Source organism: Ranitomeya imitator, chromosome 5 (genome assembly GCF_032444005.1).
Source record: "Ranitomeya imitator isolate aRanImi1 chromosome 5, aRanImi1.pri, whole genome shotgun sequence".
Lineage (NCBI taxonomy): Eukaryota > Metazoa > Chordata > Amphibia > Anura > Dendrobatidae > Ranitomeya > Ranitomeya imitator.
The window spans coordinates 415,874,790-415,896,691 of record NC_091286.1 but is presented as its reverse complement, the minus strand read 5'-3'; the positions used below and the strand labels follow the sequence as shown (position 1 = coordinate 415,896,691).

General features: G+C 40.3%; 1 protein-coding gene across 2 annotated transcripts in view; it reads right to left on the bottom strand.

Moving 5' to 3' along the window:
- The window catches only part of LOC138638064 (tenascin-X-like), a 366,072-nt gene that overhangs the window by 69,328 nt on the left and 274,842 nt on the right, over positions 1-21,902 (bottom strand). For both annotated transcript variants that reach the window (XM_069727035.1, XM_069727036.1), the window contains exons 33-38: positions 15,411-15,665; positions 14,612-14,869; positions 6,875-7,132; positions 5,211-5,468; positions 3,936-4,193; positions 2,274-2,531 (exon numbers count right to left, since the gene is read on the bottom strand). In XM_069727035.1, the coding sequence (XP_069583136.1) occupies positions 2,274-2,531; positions 3,936-4,193; positions 5,211-5,468; positions 6,875-7,132; positions 14,612-14,869; positions 15,411-15,665 (1,545 nt within the window). The remainder of the gene's footprint in view (positions 1-2,273; positions 2,532-3,935; positions 4,194-5,210; positions 5,469-6,874; positions 7,133-14,611; positions 14,870-15,410; positions 15,666-21,902) is intronic.

Below are 21,902 nucleotides of genomic sequence, written 5' to 3'. Positions count from 1 at the left end.
GTACCCCTCGTTTAATGACAGAAAAACCCGCAATGGTCACAGAAATAACTTGAATCTGATAAAAGTAATAATAAAAAAAAAATCTATAAAAATGAACAAAGGAAAGTCCGACATTGCTTTTCAGCCATGCTTCCACAGAATTTTTTTTTAAATTAAAACTTGTGAAATAGGCCTGGACAGAAATGATGGTAACCTTAACTTAATATTTTGTTGCACAACCTTTTGAGGCAATCATTGCAATCAAACAATTCCTGTAACTGTCAATGAGACTTATGCACCTCTCAACAGGTAATTTCGCCCACTCCTTAAGAGCAAACTGCTCCAGTTGTCTCATGTTTGAAGGTTGCCTTTTCCAGACGGCATGTTTCAGATCTTTCCAAAGATGCTCAATAAGATTTAGGTCAGGGCTCATAGAAGGCCACTTCAGAATAGTCCAATGTTTTCCTCTTAGCCATTCTTGGGTGTTTTTAACAATGTGTTTTGGGTCATTATCCTTTTGCAGAACCCATCACCTGCGACTGAGACCAAGCTTTATGACACTGGGCAGCACATTTCTCTCTAGAATCCCTTGATAGTCTTGAGATATCATTGTACCTTGCACAGATTCTAGACACCCTGTACCAGATGCAGCAAAGCAGCCCAAGAACATAACAGAGCCTCCTCCATGTTTCACAGTAGGCACAGTGTTCTTTTCTTGATATGCTTTGTTTTTCCGGCTGTGAACATAGAGCTGATGTGCCTTGCCAAAATGTTCCATTTTGTCTCATCTGTCCATAGGAAATTCTCCCAAAAGCTATGTTGCTTGCCAAAATGAAATTTGGCAAATTCCAGTCTGGCTTTTTTATGATTTTTTTTCAACAATGATGTCCTCCTTGGTCGTCTCTCATGAAGTCCACTTTGGCTCATACAACGATGGATATTGCGATCTGACACTGATGTTCCTTGAGGTTGAATTTCACCTTTAATCTGTTTAGAAGTTTTTCTGAGCTCTTTTGTTACCATTCATATTATCCATCTGTTTGATTTGTCATCAATTTTCCTCCTGCGGCCACATCCAGAGAAGTTGGCTACAGTCCCATGGATCTTACATTTCTAAATAATATGTGCAACTGTAGTCACAGGAACATCAAGCTGCTTGGAGATGGTCTTATAACTTTTACCTTTAACATGTTTGTCTATAATTTTCTTTCTACTCTCCTGAGACAACTCTTTCCTTCACTTCCTCTTGCCCATGTTGAGTGTGATACACACCATGTCACCAAACAGCACAGTGAGTATCTGTAGCCCTATACACAGGCCCACTCACTGATTTCAAGATTGTAGACACCTGTGATGCTAATTAGTGGACACACCTTGATTTAACATGTCCCTTTTGTCACATTATTTTCAAGGATACCATCATTTCTGTCCAGGCCTATTTCATGAGTTTTATTTTATTCTTTTAAAATCTGTGGAAGTATGGTTACAAAGCAATGTCTGACTTTCATTTAATCATTTTCATAGATCTTTTATTTATTATTACTTTTGCCAGATTCAAGTTATTTATGTGACCATTGTGGGTTTTTCTGTTATTAAACGAGGGGTACAAACAATTTTGACCGCGTGTGTATAAGAACATGGCTAGGTCATTTCGATCATTCAGTGAAAATGTAGAAACTTAGGATTAATATTTATTATTATGTACAAAAAATTGGTAAATTACTTATAAAATGACTAGAAGGTGCATAACAGCCACAGGTCAAGAAGAGTGATGCGTTCCCTCAAGGCCAAAGGCCAGATGAAGGGCTACGTAGCATGAAGCGATCTGCATCTCCCAACCTGCTTGACTTTGTTATTGTAGTGCTTCTGGTATACTAAAGTTTTGCAATATTGGTGATTGCTATGGTTTTTTTTTAAATGAAAAATTAATTATCAATCTTTTCATTTGTTACATAACAAAATTAAATAACCAAAAATATGCAATATTTGGTAAATTTATGTAAAGATCAAAACTAATAAAATAACACGTTATTTATCCATCATAATCAATGTCATTAAAAATGAAACATTAAATAAAAATCCCAGAATTTTAGTATTTTGATCATATTACCTCAGTAATAAATGTACAGTAAAAGATGTGATCAAAAAGTTATATATAAAGATGTAGCAAACCTGCACTGAATGTTTGCTGCTCCACAAATGCTTAACTGAAACGCTGAGCAAACAGCATAGTTAGTTAACCGCCATGTTATGTAGTTTAGATAGATTCCATTAACACTGTAATAATCACTCACTTGTGTATGTATACGTGGTGTTCTTTTCTCCTTGTACACTGTTATTTCCAACAAGAGCAAAGACCATGAATGTGTAATAATATCCCGGCGTGAGGCCTAAAATTGTATCAAAGGTTGTAAACACAACTTTACTAAAAGTTGGATCTTCTAATATTTTGATTAGGTAAGAACTAGAATTTCCAATCGGCTTCTCCCAGCTCAGAGATACAGATGTGGTTGTAGCATTCAGTTTCCTAAGATTCCCCACTATTTCAGGTTCTAGAAAGTAACCAAAAGACAGTTAATATTCAGTTTACAACATACCAAGAAACATATACTCGTGTTTTTAAGGAGGTTTTTTTACTACTTAAATTCAGCTTCTGATTTTGCTATATATGCCGAAGCATAATGACCTGAAATAACCTCATATATCTTTTCTGCCAATTTTCATGTTGTTGTGTATCTTGCTACTTTGTTACATGTGCCCTGTTATCAGCTCTGTTGCTCGCAGCCATTATTTCCTTTTCAGGGTACGTTCCAATGATCAGTAATAGGTAGCGCTTTGGACACATCACATGTCACATGTCACATCACATATTTTTCTAGCGGACACTTGCAAAATAAATTGACATGCTGCAGTCTGGAAAGACGTGCAGCATGTCAGTCTTCGCGGGTGAGCTGCGGGCGCCGGTACATGCATAGTGGGCATGAGATTTCTTGAAATCCCATATACTATGCTGTAACATCTAGACGCTGCAGGTTGGACACTGCGGATGTTCACAGTGTCTGTCCTGCAGCTTTTACTGACTGTGGTAACAAACTCTCAGAATTTCTCATCAGCCCTAGTTCTGGGCTGCAAGCCAGCAGTGAGCATCCCCTGGAACTCTGAGTTTCTGGAATTTGGAGGGTGACTGTTTGAGGTTGTGGACAGGTGTCTTTTATACTTATAACAAGTTCAATCAGGTGCAATTACTACAGGTAATGAGTGAAGGACAAAATAAGCTACATGTCTATGAAAGTCAGAAATCTTGCATGTTTTTAGGGGACCAAATACTTATTTTCCACCATAATTTGCAGAATAAATCTTGCCAAATCAGACAAAGTGATTTTCTGGATTGTTTTCTCATTTTGTCTCTCATAGTTGTGGTCTACCTATGATGTCAATTACAGGCCTCTCTCATTTTTTAAGTGGGAGAACTTGCACAATTGGTGGCTGACTAAATACATTTATCCCCACTGTATATATGTTACACAGGGTATACAACAGGGGGTGTGTGTACATAAATATACACTGTACTCTAAACATACAAATACAAGGAAGAACTCTGGAGGGAGAAATGAGCAGAGAGATGGGAGATCTGTGTCTGCAGTTGGATTCTCTTAATAGGGGGAAATACATGAAAGTCACATGACTCTGATGTCACTTCCAGAGCCAAAAACTCAGGGAGACATTGATGTAACATTACAGGAAGTAAGGAGATTTTCAGCCAGAGACTATGACATGAAGAGAAGCTCAGGTTACAGGAGGATTTTAGATAGTAAGGTAGTTGAAAAAGAGCTTATCTATTGCAGATAGTTCACATTAAAGGGACTTAAAGCAGTGACCAACCCCTTTAAGGGTAAAATTGTGCCACTGATATACCAACATAATGATGCCATTTTACTACTACAATAGTGACCCACTTGTGTAAGTAAATATGGTAATCTTTTTTCCTTGTACACTGTTATTTCCAACAAGTGCAAAGACCGTGAATGTGTAATAATATCCAGGTGTGAAGCCTCCAATTGTATTCAAAGTGGTGTTCACAATTCTGTTGAAGCTCGGATCTTCAAGGACCTGGATCATGTAGGAATCTGCATTTCCATCTGGTTTCTGCCAGTTAAGAGACACTGAGGTAGTAGTGATATTATCCACTGTAAGATTCTTCACTAGACCGGGAACTAGAAAGTAAACACAATCCTGCCGTTATATTTCTGGGTTAATTATACAGATTTTTAAACCCTTGGCAACTGATGCCCTAAATGTGTTGAGGTGTACACAGCTATACACATACACTGCTATTTTCAATTGTTTTGACATATTAGAATAACTGCTGCAATCAAAGCTAACTCTGATTGCAAAACTATAACCCCATAAACCCTTAGTGACAGAGCCAATTTGGTACTTAATTACCAAGCCAGTTTTTACAATTCTGACCACTGTCACTTTATGAGGTTATATCTCTGGAAAGCTTCAATGTATCCCACTGATTCTGAGACTGTTTTTTCGCAACATATTGAACTTCATGGTGGTGGTAACATTTCTTCAATATAACTTGCATTTATTTATGAAACAGGGAAATTTTGTCAAAATTTTGAACATTTTGCAGTTTTTAAACTTAAAATGACTAGAAGGTGCATAACAGCCACAAATCAAGAAGAGTGATACTTTCCCTCAAGGCCAAAGTCCATATGAAGGGCTAACTAGCACGAAGCGATCTGCATCTCCCACACTGCTTGGATTTGTTATTGTAATGCTTCTGGGATAATAAAATTTTATAATATTGATGATTGCCATGTTTTATTTCTTAATCAAAAATAAATTTCCAATCTTTTCATTTGATACATAAAAAAATAAATAACCAAAATAATGCAGTATTTGGCATACCTTTGTAATTTGATGTAAAGATCCAAACTATTAAAATATTATGTTATTTATCCATCACAATGAATCTCATTAAAAAAATGAAACAGTAAATAAAAATCACAGAATTTTAGTATTTTGATCATATTATCTCAGTAATAAATGTACCGTAAAAGATGTGATCAAAAAGTTATATGCAAAAATGTAGCAAACCTGCACTGAATGTTTGCTGCTCCACAAATGTTCAACTGAAACGTTGAGCAAACAGCATAGTTAGTTAACAGTCATGTTATGTAGTTTATATAAATTCCATTAACACTGTAATAATCACTCACTTGTGTATGTATACGTGGTGTTCTTTTCTCCTTGTACACTGTTATTTCCAACAAGAGCAAAGACCATGAATGTGTAATAATATCCCGGTGTGAGGCCTCCAATTGTATCAAAGGTTGTAAACACAATTTTACTAAAAGTTGGATCTTCTAATATTTTAATTAGGTAAGAACTTGAATTTCCAATCGGCTTCTCCCAGCTCAGAGATACAGATGTGGTTGTAGCATTCAGTTTCCTAAGATTCCCCACTATTTCAGGTTCTAGGAAGTAACCAAAAGACACAGTTATTTTTCAGTTTACACCATACCAAGAAACATATACTCGTGTTTTTAAGGAGGTTTTGTACTACTTAAATTCAGTTTCTGGCTTTGCCATATATGCCGAAGCATAATGACCTCAAATAACCTCATACTGTATATCTTTTCTGCCAATTTTCATGCTGTTTTGTATCTTTCTACTTTGTTACATGTGCCCTGTTATCAGCTCTGTTGCTCGCAGCCATTATTTCCTTTTCAGGGTACGTTCCAATGGTCAGTAATAGGCAGCGCTTTGGACACATCACATGTCTGCTGCGTCCAAAGCGCTTCTGGCTTTTGAATGCAGGTGGTTCCGCATGTGTTCATTGAAATGTGTGGAATCACCATGTCAAATACATTGTACGAGCGATATTTTTCTAGCGGAGACTTGCAAAATAAATTGACATGCTGCAGTCTCGAAAGATGTGCAGCATGTCCGTCTCCGTGGGTGAGCTGTGGGCGCCGGTACATGCATAGTGGGCATGAGATTTCTTGAAGTCCCATCCACTATGCTGTAACATCTGGACGCTGCAGGTTAGATGCTGAGGACATACAACCTGCAGCATTTACTAACTGTGGGAACATACTCTCAAAATTTCTCATCAGCCCTTGTTCTGGGCTGCAAGCCAGCAGAGAGCACCCCCTGTAATTTTGACTAAAACCCCCCACTCCTCCCTCAGCTTCACATGCAGATGCAGCATAATGGCCTTGTCCAGGAGACTGCTGCAGGCAAGTCACTGATACAGTGTATAGATGTAGCACAAAGCACCAGAACAACAACTCTGGCAATAAAGATTATACCCTACTCCTCCTCACAGACAAATAATTTGCTACTATGATAGGATGGATGGGAAAAAATATATATGTATGTATATGTAAATAATGGCGGAAATATAGAAGGATATATATATATATATATATATTACACTGGGAATACAAAATGGGGGTGTGTACTGTCTGTATATATACACTGTACTCTAAACATACAGATACAAGGAAGAACTTTGGAGGGAGAATTGGGCAGAGACATGGGAGATCTGTGTCTGCAGTTGGATTCGCTTAATAGAGCGCCGCCCACAAAACTTGAAAGTCACATGACTGTGATGTCACTTCCACTGCCAAGAACTCAGGGAGACATTGATGTAACATTACAGAAAGTAAGGAGATTATCAGCCAGAGAATATGTGACAGGAAGAGAAACTCAGGTTACAGGAGGATTTTAGAAAGTATGGTATTTACAAAAGAGCTTATCTACTGCAGTTAGTTCACATTAAAGGGACTTAAAGCAGTGACCAACCCATTAAGGGTATAATTGTGCCACTGATATACCAACATAATGATGCTATTCTACTACTACAATAGTAACCCACCTGTGTATGTATAAGTGGTATTCTTTTTTCCTTGTACACTGTTATTTCCAACAAGTGCAAAGACCATGAATGTGTAATAATATCCCGGTGTGAGGCCTCCAATTGTATTCAAAGTGGTGTTCACAATTCTGTTGAAACTCGGATATTCAAGGACCTGGATCATGTAGGAATCTGCATTTCCATCTGGTTTCTGCCAGTTAAGAGACACTGAGGTAGTAGTGATATTATCCACTGTAAGATTCTTCACTAGACCGGGAACTAGAAAGTAAACACAATCCTGCCGTTATATTTCTGGGTTAATTATACAGATTTTTGAACCCTTGGCAACTGTTGCCCTAAATGAATTGAAGTGCACACTACTAGTTTCAGTTGTTTTGACACATCAGAATAACTACTGCAATCAAAGCTAACTCTGATTGCAAAACTATAACTACTCAGTGACCGAGCCAATTTGGTACTTAATGACTAAGCCAGTTTTTACAATTCTGACCACTGTCACTTTATGAGGATATAGCTCTGGAATGCTTCAACGTATCTCACTGATTCTGAGATTATTTTTTCGTGACATATTGTACTTCATGTTAGTCGTAACATTTCTTCAATATAACATGCATTTATTTATAAAAAAAAAAAAGGAAATTTGGTAAAAATTTTGAAAATGTTGCTATTTTCAAACTTTTAATTTTTTGTACCCTTAAATCAGAGAGTGGTATCACACAAAATAGTTCATAAATAACATTTCCCATATGTCTCATTTACATTAGAACAATTTTGGAAACATATTTTTTTTTTTAGGATGTTATAAGGGTTAAAAGTTGACCAGCGATTTCTCATTTTTCCAACAAAATTTACAAAACAATTTTTTTAGGGACCACCTCACATTTGAAGTGAGTTTTGGGGTCCAATATAAGAGAAAATACCCAAAAGTGACACCATTCTTAAAACTTCACCCCTCTAGGTGCACAAAACCACATTCAAGAAGTTTATTAACCTTTCAGGTGCTTCACGAGAACAAAAGCAATATAGAAGGAAAAAAATAACATTTTACTTTTTTTCACAAAAAATTTACTTTGGAACCAATTTTTTTATTTTCACAAGTGTAACATGAGAAAATGGACCACAAAATTTGTTGTACAATTTCTGCTGAATATGCCGATATTATATACAGTATAGACCAAAAGTTTGGACACATATTCTCATTTAAAGATTTATCTGTATTTTCATGACTATGAAAATTGTAAATTCACACTGAAGGCATCAAAACTATGAATTAACACATGTGGTATTATAAACTTAACAAAAAAGTGTGAAACAACTGAAAATATGTCTTATATTCTAGGTTCTTCAAAGTAGCCACCTTTGCTTTGATGACTGCTTTGCACACTCTTGGCATTCTCTTGATGAGCTTCAAGAGGTAGTCACTGGAAATGATCTTCCAACAATCTTGAAGGAGTTCCCAGAGATGTTTATCACTTGTTGGCCCTTTTGCCTTCACTCTGCGGTCCAGCTTACCCCTTACCATCTCGATTGGGTTCAGGTCTGGTGACTGTGGAGGCCAGATCATCTGGCGTAGCAACCCATCACTCTCCTTCTTGGTCAAATAGCCCTTACACAGCCTGGAGGTGTGTGTGGAGTCATTGTCCTGTTGAAAAATAAATGATGGTCCAACTAAATGCAAACCGGATGGAATAGCATGCTGCTGCAAGATGCTGTGGTAGCCATGCTGGTTCATTATGCCTTCAATTTTGAATAAATCCCCAACAGTGTCACCAGCAAAGCTTCCCCACACCATCACACCTCCTCATCCATGCTTCACGGTGGGAACCAGGCATGTAGAGTCAATCCATTCACCTTTTCTGCGTCACTCAAAGACACGGTGGTTGGAACCAAAGATCTCAAATTTGGCTGATCAGACCAAAGCACAGATTTCCAATGGTCTAATGTCCATTGCTAGTGTTCTTTAGCCCAAACAAGTCTCTTCTGCTTGTTGCCTTTCCTTAGCAGTGGTTTCCTAGCAGCTATTTTACCATGAAGGCCTGCTGCACAAAGTCTCCTTAACAGTTATTGTAGAGATGTGTCTGTGGCTAGAACTCTGTGTGGCATTGACCTGGTCTCTAATCTGAGCTGCTGTTAACCTGCGATTTCTGAGGCTGGTGACTAAACCTATCCTCAGAAGCAGAGGTGACTCTTGTTCTTCCTTTCCTGGGGCGGTCCTCATGTGAGCCAGTATCTTTGTTGCGCTTGATGGATTTTTGTTATGACCAGGTGGTTAAGAGGCCACACTGAAATGACCTGGTGGCTAAAACGCAACATGGAACGAGCTCTGAGAAGGTGGTATCTCTACTGACCGCAGTCCCTAATCCTAACAACACAACTAGAAATAGCCGTGGGATGTTCCTGACACTCCCTAGACACCTCGTCACAGCCTCAGATATAACTACCCCTAAAGAAGGAAATAGAAAGCTATCTTGCCTCAGAGAAACCCCCAAAAGGAAAGACAGCCCCCCACAAATATTGACTGTGAAAGGAGAGGGAAATGACGAACACAGAAATGAAATTAGATTTCAGCAAAGGGAGGCCAAAACTAAACTAGATAGACAGATAGCAAAGGATACTGTGCGGTCAGTATAAAAAACTACAAAATCCATGCAGAGTTTACAAAAATGAACTCCACACCGACTCACGGTGTGGAGGGGCAAATCTGCTTTCCCAGAGCTTCCAGCTAGCCTGAATAAGACATAGTGACAAGCTGGACAAAAGAGACAAAATGCAAGCAATAGAGTCCAAACAAATGGACAAACAAAACTAGCAAAACTTATCTTTTGCAGACAAGGACTGGCCATATGAGAAATCCAAGGGAAGAATCAAATCCAACCAAGAACATTGACAGCAGGCAAGGACTAAAGCCCAGAGCAGGTTTAAATAACAAACCCAGGCAAGGCGATTAGTGAAGGCAGCTGCTACAACTACCTAACGGAGCAGCAGTTCCACTTGAAACCACCAGAGGGAGCCCAAGGGCAGAACTCGCAAAAATACCATTAGCAACCACAGGAGGGAGCTCCAGAACGGAACTCACAACAGTTTTTGCAACCTCACTTGGGGACACTCTCAAAGTTTTCCCAATTTTTCGGACTGACTGACCTTCATTTGTTAAAGTAATGATGGCCACTCGTTTTTCTATACTTAGCTGCTTTTTTCTTGCCATAATACAAATTCTAACAGTCTATTCAGTAGGACTATCAGCTGTGTATCCACCAGGCTTCTGCACAACACAACTGATGGTCCCAACACCATTTATAAGGCAAGAAATCCCACTTATGAAACCTGACAGGGCACACGTGTGAAGTGACAACCATTTCCAGTGACTACCTCTTGAAGCTCATCAAGAAAATGCCAAGAGTGTGCAAAGCAGTCATCAAAGCAAAAGGTGCCCACTTTGAAGACCCTAGAATATAAGACATATTTTCAGTTGTTTGACACTTTTTGTTAAGTATATAATTCCACATGTGTTAATTCATAGTGTTAATGCCTTCAGTGTGAAATGTACAATTTTCATAGTCATGAAAATACAGAAAAATCTTTAAATAAGAAGGTGTCTCCAAACTTTTGGTCTGTACTGTATGTGGTGGAAATCCACTGTTTGGGTGGCAGGGCTTAGAAGGGAGGAAGCACCATGTGACTTTTTGAAAGGAAAATTGGCTGGAATTAATGGTGGGTGCCATGTTGCATTTGGAGAACCCCTGATGTACCTAAACAGTGGAAACCTCCAAATTCTAACTCCAACCCTAACCCCAATACACCCCTAACCCTAATCCCAACCCTAACCGTAACCCTGACCACAATCCTAACCCCAGCACAATCCTAACCCTAATCTCAACCCTAATAATAACCACAACACTAACCCTAGCCCAACCCCAACCGTAACCCTAGCTCCAACCCTAACCCTAGCCCCAACCCTAACCCCAACTCTAGCCCAACTGTAACCCTAGCCCAACCCTAACCCTAGCACAGGCCCCAACCCTAACCCTAGCCCAACCCAAACCCTAGCTCAACCCTAACCCTAGCCCCAACCCTGACTGTAGCCCAACCCTAACCCTAGCAACAACCCTAACCCTAGACACAACCCTAACCCTAGCCCAACCCTAACCACAACCCTAACCCTAGCCCAACCCTAACCCTAGCCCAACTCTAACTGTAGCCCAACCCTAACCCTAGCTCTAGCACCAACCCTTACACTAGCCCCAACCCTATCCCTAGCCCAACCCTAACCCTAATGGAACAATGGAAATACATTTTTTATTGCATTATTTTTCCCTAACTAAGGGGGTTTGATAAACAATTTTTTTTATTGTGATCACTGTTATAGGGCCTATCACAGTGATCAAAATGAACCAATTGGAATAATTTCTATTGTTGCCAGCTGGCAGATCTTGGCGGGAGCACTGTGCATGTGCCCACCATTTTCTTCCTGGAAGAAGACACTGCAGGCCGGGGGAAATCACAGGGGGATGCATGAGGGTCTAGGGACACCAGAGATACAGTGGAAGGATTCGGGGGACCACATTTCTCTTTCCTCTGATGTGCAATCACATTAGAGGAGAGAGAAATTAAATGGGAAATCAGACTTGTTTTTTTGCAGACCTGTTATTCGGTGAATAACGGCGATCACAACACTGGGGTCGGTAAAGACCAACACATATTATGTTCTCTGGGGTCTCAGCTACCCCCAGTAGCCAAGACTCCAGAGAATTTTTGTTGTGGGGGGGGGGGGTGCAATCCACTTAATTCTGAGCTCCGTTAAAAAGGGGCGCTGAGGAATAAGTACCCTTAACTGCCCCCGTTAAAAGGCATATCAGTGGTCGTTAAGGGGTTAAATACTGCTGTCAAGTGTAACAGAGACCCAATGCAAGGCTTTCTTGCCTGCAACATAAACGAGTTTAAAAACCCCTTTCTTCCCCAATTGCAAATAGCAAAATCCCAAAATAAAAAAGTAAACATATTTTATACATCAGTGGTGTGTCATAGTCCAAACTTCTAAATATGTTGACATATTTATCCCACAGGGTGAGAGATGAACAGGAAAAACTCTTTCGGAAAAGAAAAAAAAATGGCAAAAGCACTGTTTGATACTTCTGAATCATAGAAAAAAATAGAATAAAAAGAGATCAGAAAGTCACATAGACACCAAAATGGTAGGAATAAAAACTATAGCTCATCCCACAAAAATACAAATCATCATACAATGCTGCCTGGAAAAATAGAAAAAGTTATGTCTCTCAGAATATGGGGCCTGAGTCCACTTATTTTTAACACTTAAAATGATCTAAATTTGGTATCAGCGTAACTGTACTAAACTGTAAAACAAACTTACCATTTCATTTTTCTATAGGTGTTCCATTGACCTCACACTACCACTTTCAAAGGCTAGCTTGGTGTGGAGCAAGACAGCAATAAAGGCTGAAATGGAGGTCTAGTACCCCTTTTGTCTTTGATGCAATTATAGCTGGAAATCAGTAGGAAGATCAACTGGGCAATGTTATGAAGAGGCCTTCATGAGCTAACATCATACAGGTCCTATCCTTGAAATTATGGTGTAAGGTAAAAAAAAGTATGGTAGTTGGACCAGTCTAGTCTTTTTTCCAGTTACAGCTCGGCATATGAGCAGCCTGCATGGCCTAAACGTGTTTCTCTGGTCAGCTGCATATTCAGGCACATCAGGGACATTATTGATTGGCAATTGAAAAGGAAACAGCCAGCTGCGGATCTTGAAAGCCATTAATAATCTCATTAATAACACGCCGATGAACGTATTTCTGTACTTGCCATGCATTCATACTCGATACTGAATCAAGATTTTAAAAATTTGTTTTGATTTTATCATTTGCATATCATTGACATGTCTATCGATCTTGTAATTTCCAGAATTCCATTACTTTCTTATTCGTGTAAGAATTTCAATTTGAGGAGTGTAGATTAAAATGGAAAGTATTATTCAAAGCTACAGCTTGACCAGTGGAAAACAAGCATTCATAGGGTTTTGACAACATAAAATTAACAACTTATTCTAAGAAGGTAAGGAAAAAAAATTCAAGCCCAAAAACGTAAAATGGTCTAGTCCCTAAGCAGTTGAGAAAATCTATGATTCTAATTGTGATTATTCCTATATACATTTCTTTTACATTAGCCATTTACAGCCACATTGCTATTGTGAGGTATGTGGGGACAATGCCCGAGGTCCTCTACCTAAGGCAGCTAGAGAATTGATAACTATTATCAATTTTTTTCTGTCTTTGTAAAAACTAGAAGATTGCTAATGGGGTGTCCACTTAATAAAAACTCTACTGAAGTAGACCACAAAAGATCCATATACTTGCCTATATGACTGATGCTGCTGCTCCAATGTCAGCGCTGTGTCTCCTGGCGGTCTTGCGATATTGTTATGTCACATGAAAGCTGTAGCAAATCAGCTGTTTCTGTGCATCAGAGTGGACATTCATGGTCACCAAGAGACAAGGTACTGACATAGTATGACTGTCTATGGTCCAAGAGGTGAATATATATGTTTATTTTATATGTTGCACTTTAGCAGTAAAAAAGGTATAAGGCTGGTTTCACATTTGCATTTTTTTTGCGTTTTTGCGGTAAAAAACACAAAAAAACGCATGCGTTTTTTCCCTATATTTAACATTAAAAATGCATGCGTTTTTTTGTATGCGTTTTGATGCGTTTTTGCAACGCATGCGTTTTTTCTGCATGCGTTGTGTTGCAGAAATGCAACATGTAGCATTTTTAGCTGCGTTTTTTTTGCCGCAAAAAAACCGCATTGCTGTCTATGTAAACGCATGCGTTTTTAACCACATGCATTTGCATGCGTTAAAAACGCATGCGTTTCAAAAAAAAAAACACACTGATAAACCACCCCACACCATAAAATTGATAAAGGGATCCTACCCCTAACCCTAACCCTACCCCTAACCCTAACCCTAACCCTACCCCTAACCCTACCCCTAACCCTAACCCTACCCCTAACCCTACCTCTAACCCTAACCCTAATCCCTTTAAGGGTAAGGTTAGGGGTAGGGTTAGGGGTAGGGGTAGGGTTAGTGTTAGGGGTAGGGTTAGGGTTAGGATCCCTTTAGGGTTAGGGTTAGGGTTAGGGGTAGGGTTAGGATCCCTTTAGGGTTAGGGTTAGGATCCCTACCCCTAACCCTACCCCTAACCCTAGCTCTTTCTGTTTATAGTGGGTTTTTTACTTTATTTTGATGATTGGCAGCTGTCACACATTTATCTGCATGCGTTTAAAAAACGCAAACGCATGAAAAAATGCATGTAAACGCGTTAAAACGCTGCGTTTTTTTCACCACATGCAAAAACGCATGCGTAAAAAAAACGCGGCGTTTGCACGCGTTTACATGCGTTTTTTCACCATGCGTTTTTTTTTTAAAACGCATGCGTTTTAAAACGCAAGTGTGAAACCAGCCTAAACAGTATTGGAACAACTTTCAGGCCATGTTCACACGTTCAGTATTTAGTCAGTATTTTAATTCACTATTTGTAAGCCAAAATCAGGAGTGAAATAATCATATGAATAGACACACATGCACCACTTCTGCATTTTTCAGTTAAGCCTTACAAATGCTGAGGTAAAATATTGACTAAATACTGAACATGTCAATGTGGCCTACAGATGATAGAACATATGCTAAAACTTTTTTCCCAACTTGAGTGGAGACTTACTTGTGTAATTTGATGTTGATACGTTATCTCCCTGCACGGTATCGTAGCCAGTTAAGGATGAGACCAGGAAGGTGTAGTGAGTACCAGGTATCAGGTCTTGAACTGTAAACACAGTTAGTGGAGTGGTTTTTTTGTAGTTTTCATCTCTCTGGATCTGTATGAGATAAGAACTTGTTCTTCCATCTGGTGGCAGCCAGCTCAGAGATACAGATGTGTCAGTGATGCTGGAAACTATCAGATTCTTTACCTTTTCTGGTCCTTAAGATAAGAAAAATCAAATCATTACACATAAGTGAAGAGCAATATCATCAGTATCAATATGTGAAGCAGGGTATATATACAGTCATGTTCGAAAGTATTGGTATCCTTGAAAGCAGCTGATCAAATATTCCCTTCTCCAACTCACCTAAGAGTATTCCGCTGACACAAATGGAGTTTTTCCCTTTTCTTATTTCCACTGTTGTCTCTGCTGTTTTCTTCTCTCTAACACACACACTCTGATACAGTTAACTTGGACCAGAGAGTGTCCTCACTTCTTTCCTTGTGTGAACTAGATTTGCAACTCAACTACCTATTCCTGTCACTAATCCTCAATCCTCCTCTCCAACCTTGGCCAGCCTTACAGTTAACCCTATCTACACTACTACCTAACTACACTTATGTAAAATACATTTTCATTCACTAGGGGCTGTCAAAGAGCGCCGTACTCACCAGTCTCACAAATGAATTGGTTGAAATGTTCCTTCTCAAAGGTGATAGTGTCTTCTAAATTGAAAACTTATACTGATTATATACTCACTGGTAAAATTGATGTTTTCTGTAGAATCTCCTAATACATCTGCTCCAGTAACTGCCGTAACGGCAACTATATATTGGTTTCCGGGTGTCAAATCACTAAAAAGGAGCGAATTTGAGGTAGTTGTTCTACTCTTGTAAATATCTCCTGTCACTTCAATGAGATAGTGACTGTAATTGCTGTGAGGAGGCAGCCAGGATATAGTCATAGAGTTGGTGGAGATATTGGTAACTTGGACATTTCCAACCATGCCAGGACCTGTGATTGGTATAAAAAGAAAAAACATCTGGTCTGTTACTTTTACACTAGTATCATGACTATTACTCATAGTGCAGCCATGAAAGCTACAATGTATAGAAAAAGTCTGCACATTCCTGTTAAAATGACAGTTTTCTCTCATGTAAAAAAAATCATACAAAAAGAATTTAAGACCTTTTTCCAACTTTAATGTGATCTATGCTCTATACAAATCTATTGAAAAAAAACAGCCAAATCATTTTGAGGGAGACACAAAAATAACAAGTAAAATAAAGTGTTTTCATAAATAAGAATATACACTGCTCAAAAAAATAAAAGGAACACTTAAACACTGATTGACAATCAATTTCACATGCTGTTGTGCAAATGGAATAGAGAACAGATGGAAATTATTGGCAATTATCAAGACACACTCAATAAATGAGTTGTTCTGCAGGTGGGGACCACAGACCACATCTCAGTACCAATGCTTTCTGGCTGATGTTTTGGTCAAATTCACAGAAACAAAAAAATCCCCAGTGTAAACTAGATAAAAAAGTCTTTATTAGTTAGTTTTAAAACCTATCAAAAACAATAATAATAATAAGTGCACTTAACGTAAACCGTCACCATGACAACAACATATAATAGAAAAGACCAGGGTGATGCCTAGCCCTATACTGCACTACCTGCACCCTACCTACCAGCGGAGGTTGGCACCCTATAATCCTGCGCAGTTGGACCATATCGAGAGGGGACTTGCCCTGGGATGCTGTACCATGTATCGGTTTGGGTTTGACATTTGACATAAGCTAAGTAACCCCTTATTATTATGTATTGCTCCTGATGAACCTCATGTAACAGTGAGGGGAAACGCGTCGGAGTTTACAAGGGAGGCTTTTGCAAATATAGTGTGTGTATAGATATACTATTTAAAATACCAAATGGTTTTTTGTATGGATTCCCAATAACAAGGGTACTGATTGTCTGTGGTCTTTTTCTTGGGGTTTGACTGGGTATTATGCTCAGTGGTCTCGTATTATGTATTTTGGTGTCCAGTCAGTGCATCAGGCTGATCTGGATGAGCATTAGACCAGATATTCATATCTTTCGTATATCGGACTACATTTTGTTTGGAGTACCTGGTGTATGAATGTGTGTTACACTAAGAGGATCCATACATGTATGTTTAACCGTTGGGAGTGTTTAGACATGGTTTACAAGCACTACAGCACTTTATTACAAATATAATATCCTATTTCCCTAAACATCCAATAAGGGACAGGCTAGTGGACAGTCGTCGTTGAGCGGGGGCGCCACTGTCGTACTATAATAGGGTGCCAACCTCCGCTGACAGGTAGGGGTAGAGCAGTTAGTAATATAGACTCCCCCTTTCTTTCTATCATATTTACTATATCATTTCTGTATGATTGTTTATGTGTTTCCATCCCATCCTATTAGGGCCCAATAGGGGTAGGAGGGAGAGTCGACGGTGAGCGGGGGCGCCAACTGCGCAGGATTATAGGGTGCCAACCTCCGCTGGTAGGTAGGGTGCAGGTAGTGCAGTATAGGGCTAGGCATCACCCTGGTCTTTTCTATTATATGTTGTTGTCATGGTGACGGTTTACGTTAAGTGCACTTATTATTATTATTGTTTTTGATAGGTTTTAAAACTAACTAATAAAGACTTTTTTATCTAGTTTACACTGGGGATTTTTTTGTTTCTGTGAATTTGTTAAAGATAGATGTCCCCATAGATATATATATTTTTTTCTCTGTGAATGTGATGTTTTGGTCACTTTTGAATGTTGGTTGTGCTTTCACACTCGTGCTAGCATGGATATTTGAGCCCATGGACCCATTATATGTCCATTTTGCAAGCCGGTGAGAAAATCTCGCCATACGGATGTCATACGGATGACACACGGATACTTTTTTGAGAAAAAAATTGCATCCTCGCATTGCAAACGGATCACTGTTCATGAAACATTTGTGCGATTTTCATCCGTATAAAATGGACTGATTTTGTATACGTTGTGTGTGACTCCAGCCAAAGGCAGCATACCCACAATGAGGCATGGTGTAGTTAGAATTTTTTGGGCTGTATTTACAAAAACTTGGCACTATAATAGTGTTGTGTAGATTTTTTATATCCACTGTGTAATTTATTATTGCAAAATTCAGAACAATTACATAAAATGAAGGGTATCGGTAGTTTTCATACTTTTAATGGCAAAAACACATTTGCAGAATGTTATTCTTATCACCATAAATATCTCACTTGCAACAAATGTGTTGGGAACATAACCTTCATGACATTTACTAATAAGTAAACATTCTCTTTATTTTTGAATTGCTGCAGACATTTTGGTACTTATTTAGTCACATATTGTATAGCTTTCCTGACCTCAAAATGGCTGCTCACGGAGTACCACAAAATAAATACTGTCTACCAGCCTCTTCCAGTTAAATACAAGCTGTTGCCATGTGCAGTGTTTTTCAATAAAAGGAGGCTAATGGAATAATTTGATCACATGCTCTTATATTAATGCTATTATGAGTACAGAGGAGCTATGAAGTCTGAGGAAGGCTGCACTAACAAACAGGCATTACTTCAAAAAGGAGGAGATCATCGCTTGACCTTAAATATTTTAGTAAGTGCCTCAAAATCATGTCTCGACACAAATGACATTATGTTAAAATAATAAAATAACTAATTCTTTCCTATTCAATTTCTTACCGCTCCAGTGGTCTCCCCAGCATTCACATGACCATTGTAGCCCATCAGGGCCACCATCAGGGCATTACTGCCCTGACTGGCGTATGGGTCCCGATGAAAAGAGGGGCCCACATCTGGCCCCTTCTCTTCCACTCATCAGGCCCCAGTGGCATATGGCTGGAGCCTGGAATGAGACAAAAGGGGGCCTGGATGGGGGATATTATTATTTTAAGGGCTAATTAAGGGATATTATTACTGCAGTTATGTATCTATTTTATCTTTTGAGGATACTGTTTTAAATGGGGGGGCAGCCCTGTTACTGTGCAGAGCGACATTATGTCATCTTTTCTTCTTCATCATAGTGTAGAATTTGGGAAAAAATGAAGTAATGTGCTCTGCAAGCAGTGCTCTAGATAACTGTGTTATTTTTGGCAGAGACGAGCCTTGGCTGGAAGAAGTGATGGCGGTCTGTGCTGGATGAAGGTGAAAAGTGAAAATGAAGGACTTCACCTATAGACCTCACAGGTGAGTCAGTGTGTTACCTGTACACTGACATTATACACTGTATACTATATACAGTAGTCATATGTACAATGTCACCAGTGATCACTGTATTACATGTACACTAACTGGACACATGATGTGATAGTGGCTGTAGAGTGAAATAAACCATTTTTGTATTATTTTGCCTCTCCATTGCTGAGATATTAGCAATAAAAGTATTTGGAACCTAATGAGTTAACTTTTGCGAAGTCCAATTGGATTTTATCAGACAATTTTCACTGCAGGCATGAATTTCGCCCCATGTATGATGCCGACCAATCATAAACAGGCACCGACATGGCAGGAAATAAACAACTCCCACACCACAGCTTAGCACAAGTTTCTCAGCATCTGAGGTGTATTCACACTTATGTCTGCTGTGCTCAAGCAACTTATACTCTGCAGTGAGATCAGGTTATCATTAGTTATGAGCGAATATGATCAGATACGGTGTTATCCCAGCCGCTTGGGCAGTTGGACTGGCCCACCGGAGAACCGGAGGATTCTCTGGTGGGCCCAGGCATTGACACCTGCTGGAATACTGGCCAGCAGCTGCCTATGGCCCCCGCTGCTCCAGGGGCCCCCAGCCAGTGGCATGTCTCTAATAGCGGCACACCCAGCTGCTATGGGGCCCCTGAGTCAGGGGTGCCTGCCTGGTGCCAGCTGGGCAACAGATGGAGACAGGAGCCTGTCACCGCTGCTAAAGAGAAATAAATATTCATATTTCCCCATGCCCCCATGGGTGTGGAGTGGAGTGAATACCACAGGCTGAGGCTGACACTTCTGGTGTGGCTGCATCGAGGCCCCAGAGGTGGGACACTGCAGGGCGGCTAACCCTGAGGGCAATTGGCGGGCAAGGAGCGATCTCTGCAGCTTGGCAGTGAAGCAGAGCTGCAGGAATATGATGCTGTCCTGCTTCCTGCCCACTGCCCATTGCTTCCTGTCTGACTCGGCGCAGCTGGGTGACACCATCATTCAGCGTGGCTGTTTCAGAGAGAAAGCTGCCGGTGATGAAGATGCTGCCGGGATGTGATGCAGCTGTGGGGAACGTGCAGAGAGGTGAGTGGTGCTGTGTGTCTGTCTGTCTGCCTGCATGCGTGTATGTGGTGTGGTGTTGTGTGTGTGTGTGTGTGTGTGTGTGTGTGTGATACGGTGCTGTGTGTATTGGAGATGTTTGAATTAGAGATTGGCAATGAAGTGGGTAATGAAGAGAGCAGTGATGGGATGGTGGGGGAGAAGGCATTGTTGTTGGTGGTGGAAAGGATGATGGGGTGGTGAGGTAGGAGGCAATGATGGAGGTGGTGGAATGTGTAATGATGGGGTGGTGGGGAGAAGGCAATGATGGTTGTGGTGGAAAGGACAATGAAGGTGGTGGTGGGAGGAGGCAATGATGGAGGTGTTGGAATGGGCAATGATGGGGTGGTGAGGGAGAAAGCAATGATGGAGGTGGTGGAAAAGAAAATGATGGCAGTGGTGGAAAAGACAATGGTGGTTGTGGGGGAGGAGGCAATGACAGAGGTAGTGGAATGGGAAATAATGAGGTGGTGGGGAGAAAGCAATGATGGAGGTGGTGTTAAGGAAAATGATGGTAGTGGTGGAAAGAACAATGGTAGTGATGGAGGAGGCAATGATGGAGGTGGTGGAATGGGCAATGATAGGGGTGGTGGGTGACAAGGCAATGATGGAGGCGGTGATGAGGACAATGATGGAGGTGGAAGGGGCTGCATGATACCCTAAGAGGGGAGCTGCATTATACCCTATGAAGGGGGCTGTGTTATACGTTAAGGGGACTCCATTATATTCTGTGGGGGGCTGCATTATTCTCTTAGGGGGCTACATTATATTCTGGGGGCTACATCATACTATATGAGAGGGGCTGCATTATGTCCTATGAAGGGGCTACAGTATATTCTATGGGGGGCTGCATTATACTATATGAGGGGGCTACATATTAGCCTATGAGGGTGCTACATTATATTATATAGGGGCTGAACTATACCTTTTCAGGGGGTTGCATTATATTTTGTGGGGGACTGCATTATACCCTATGAGGGGGCTGCATTATATTCTGTGAGGTAGGCTGCTGTTGTGAATTCTGTGATCAAGCTCCCTCCTGTGGTCATGAGTGGTACTGCGGCTTCTGAGTTTCCTTCCTCAGGTGATGAGGTTAAGTCGTTAGGTGCTGCTCTATTTATCTCCACCTAGTGCTTTGATCCTGGCCTCCAGTCAATGTTCTAGTATTGGTCTTGCTTCCTCCTGGATCGTTCCTGTGGCCTGTCTGCTCAGCATAAGCTAAGTTCTGCTTGTGTTTCTTTTGTTGCTATATTTTCTGGCCAGCTTGCTTTTTTGGTTTTGCTTGCTTGCTGGAAGCTCTGGGACGCAGAGGGAGCACCTCCATACCGTTAGTCGGTGCGGAGGGTCTTTTTGCCCCTCTGCGTGGTTGTTTGTAGGTTTTTGTGTTGACCGCAGAGCTATCTTTCCTATCCTCGGTCTATTCGGTAAGTCGGGCCTCACTTTGCTAAATCTATTTCATCTCTGTGTTTGTATTTTCATCTTAACTCACAGTCATTATATGTGGGGGGCTGCCTTTTCCTTTGGGGAATTTCTCTGAGGCAAGGTAGGCTTATTTTTCTATCATCAGGACTAGCTAGTTTCTCAGGCTGTGCTGAGTTGCATAGGGAGCGTTAGGCGCAATCCACGGCTACCTCTAGTGTGGTTTGATAGGTTTAGGGATTGCGGTCAGCAGAGTTTCCACGTCTCAGAGCTCGTCCTATGTTTTGTGGTTTTTGTCAGGTCACTTGTGTGCTCAGAACTTCAAGGTCCATTGTGGTTCTGAGTACTATGCTTCTCAATAGAGGGAAAAAAGAAGTTCTGAGACCATTTTCTTTTCTTTGCACTGTGTTTTGCCTTTTTTTCCCCTAGACATTTGGGTGGTTCAGGACACAGGTGTGGTGATGGACATTAAAGGTCTGTCTTCATGTGTGGATCTTCTCACT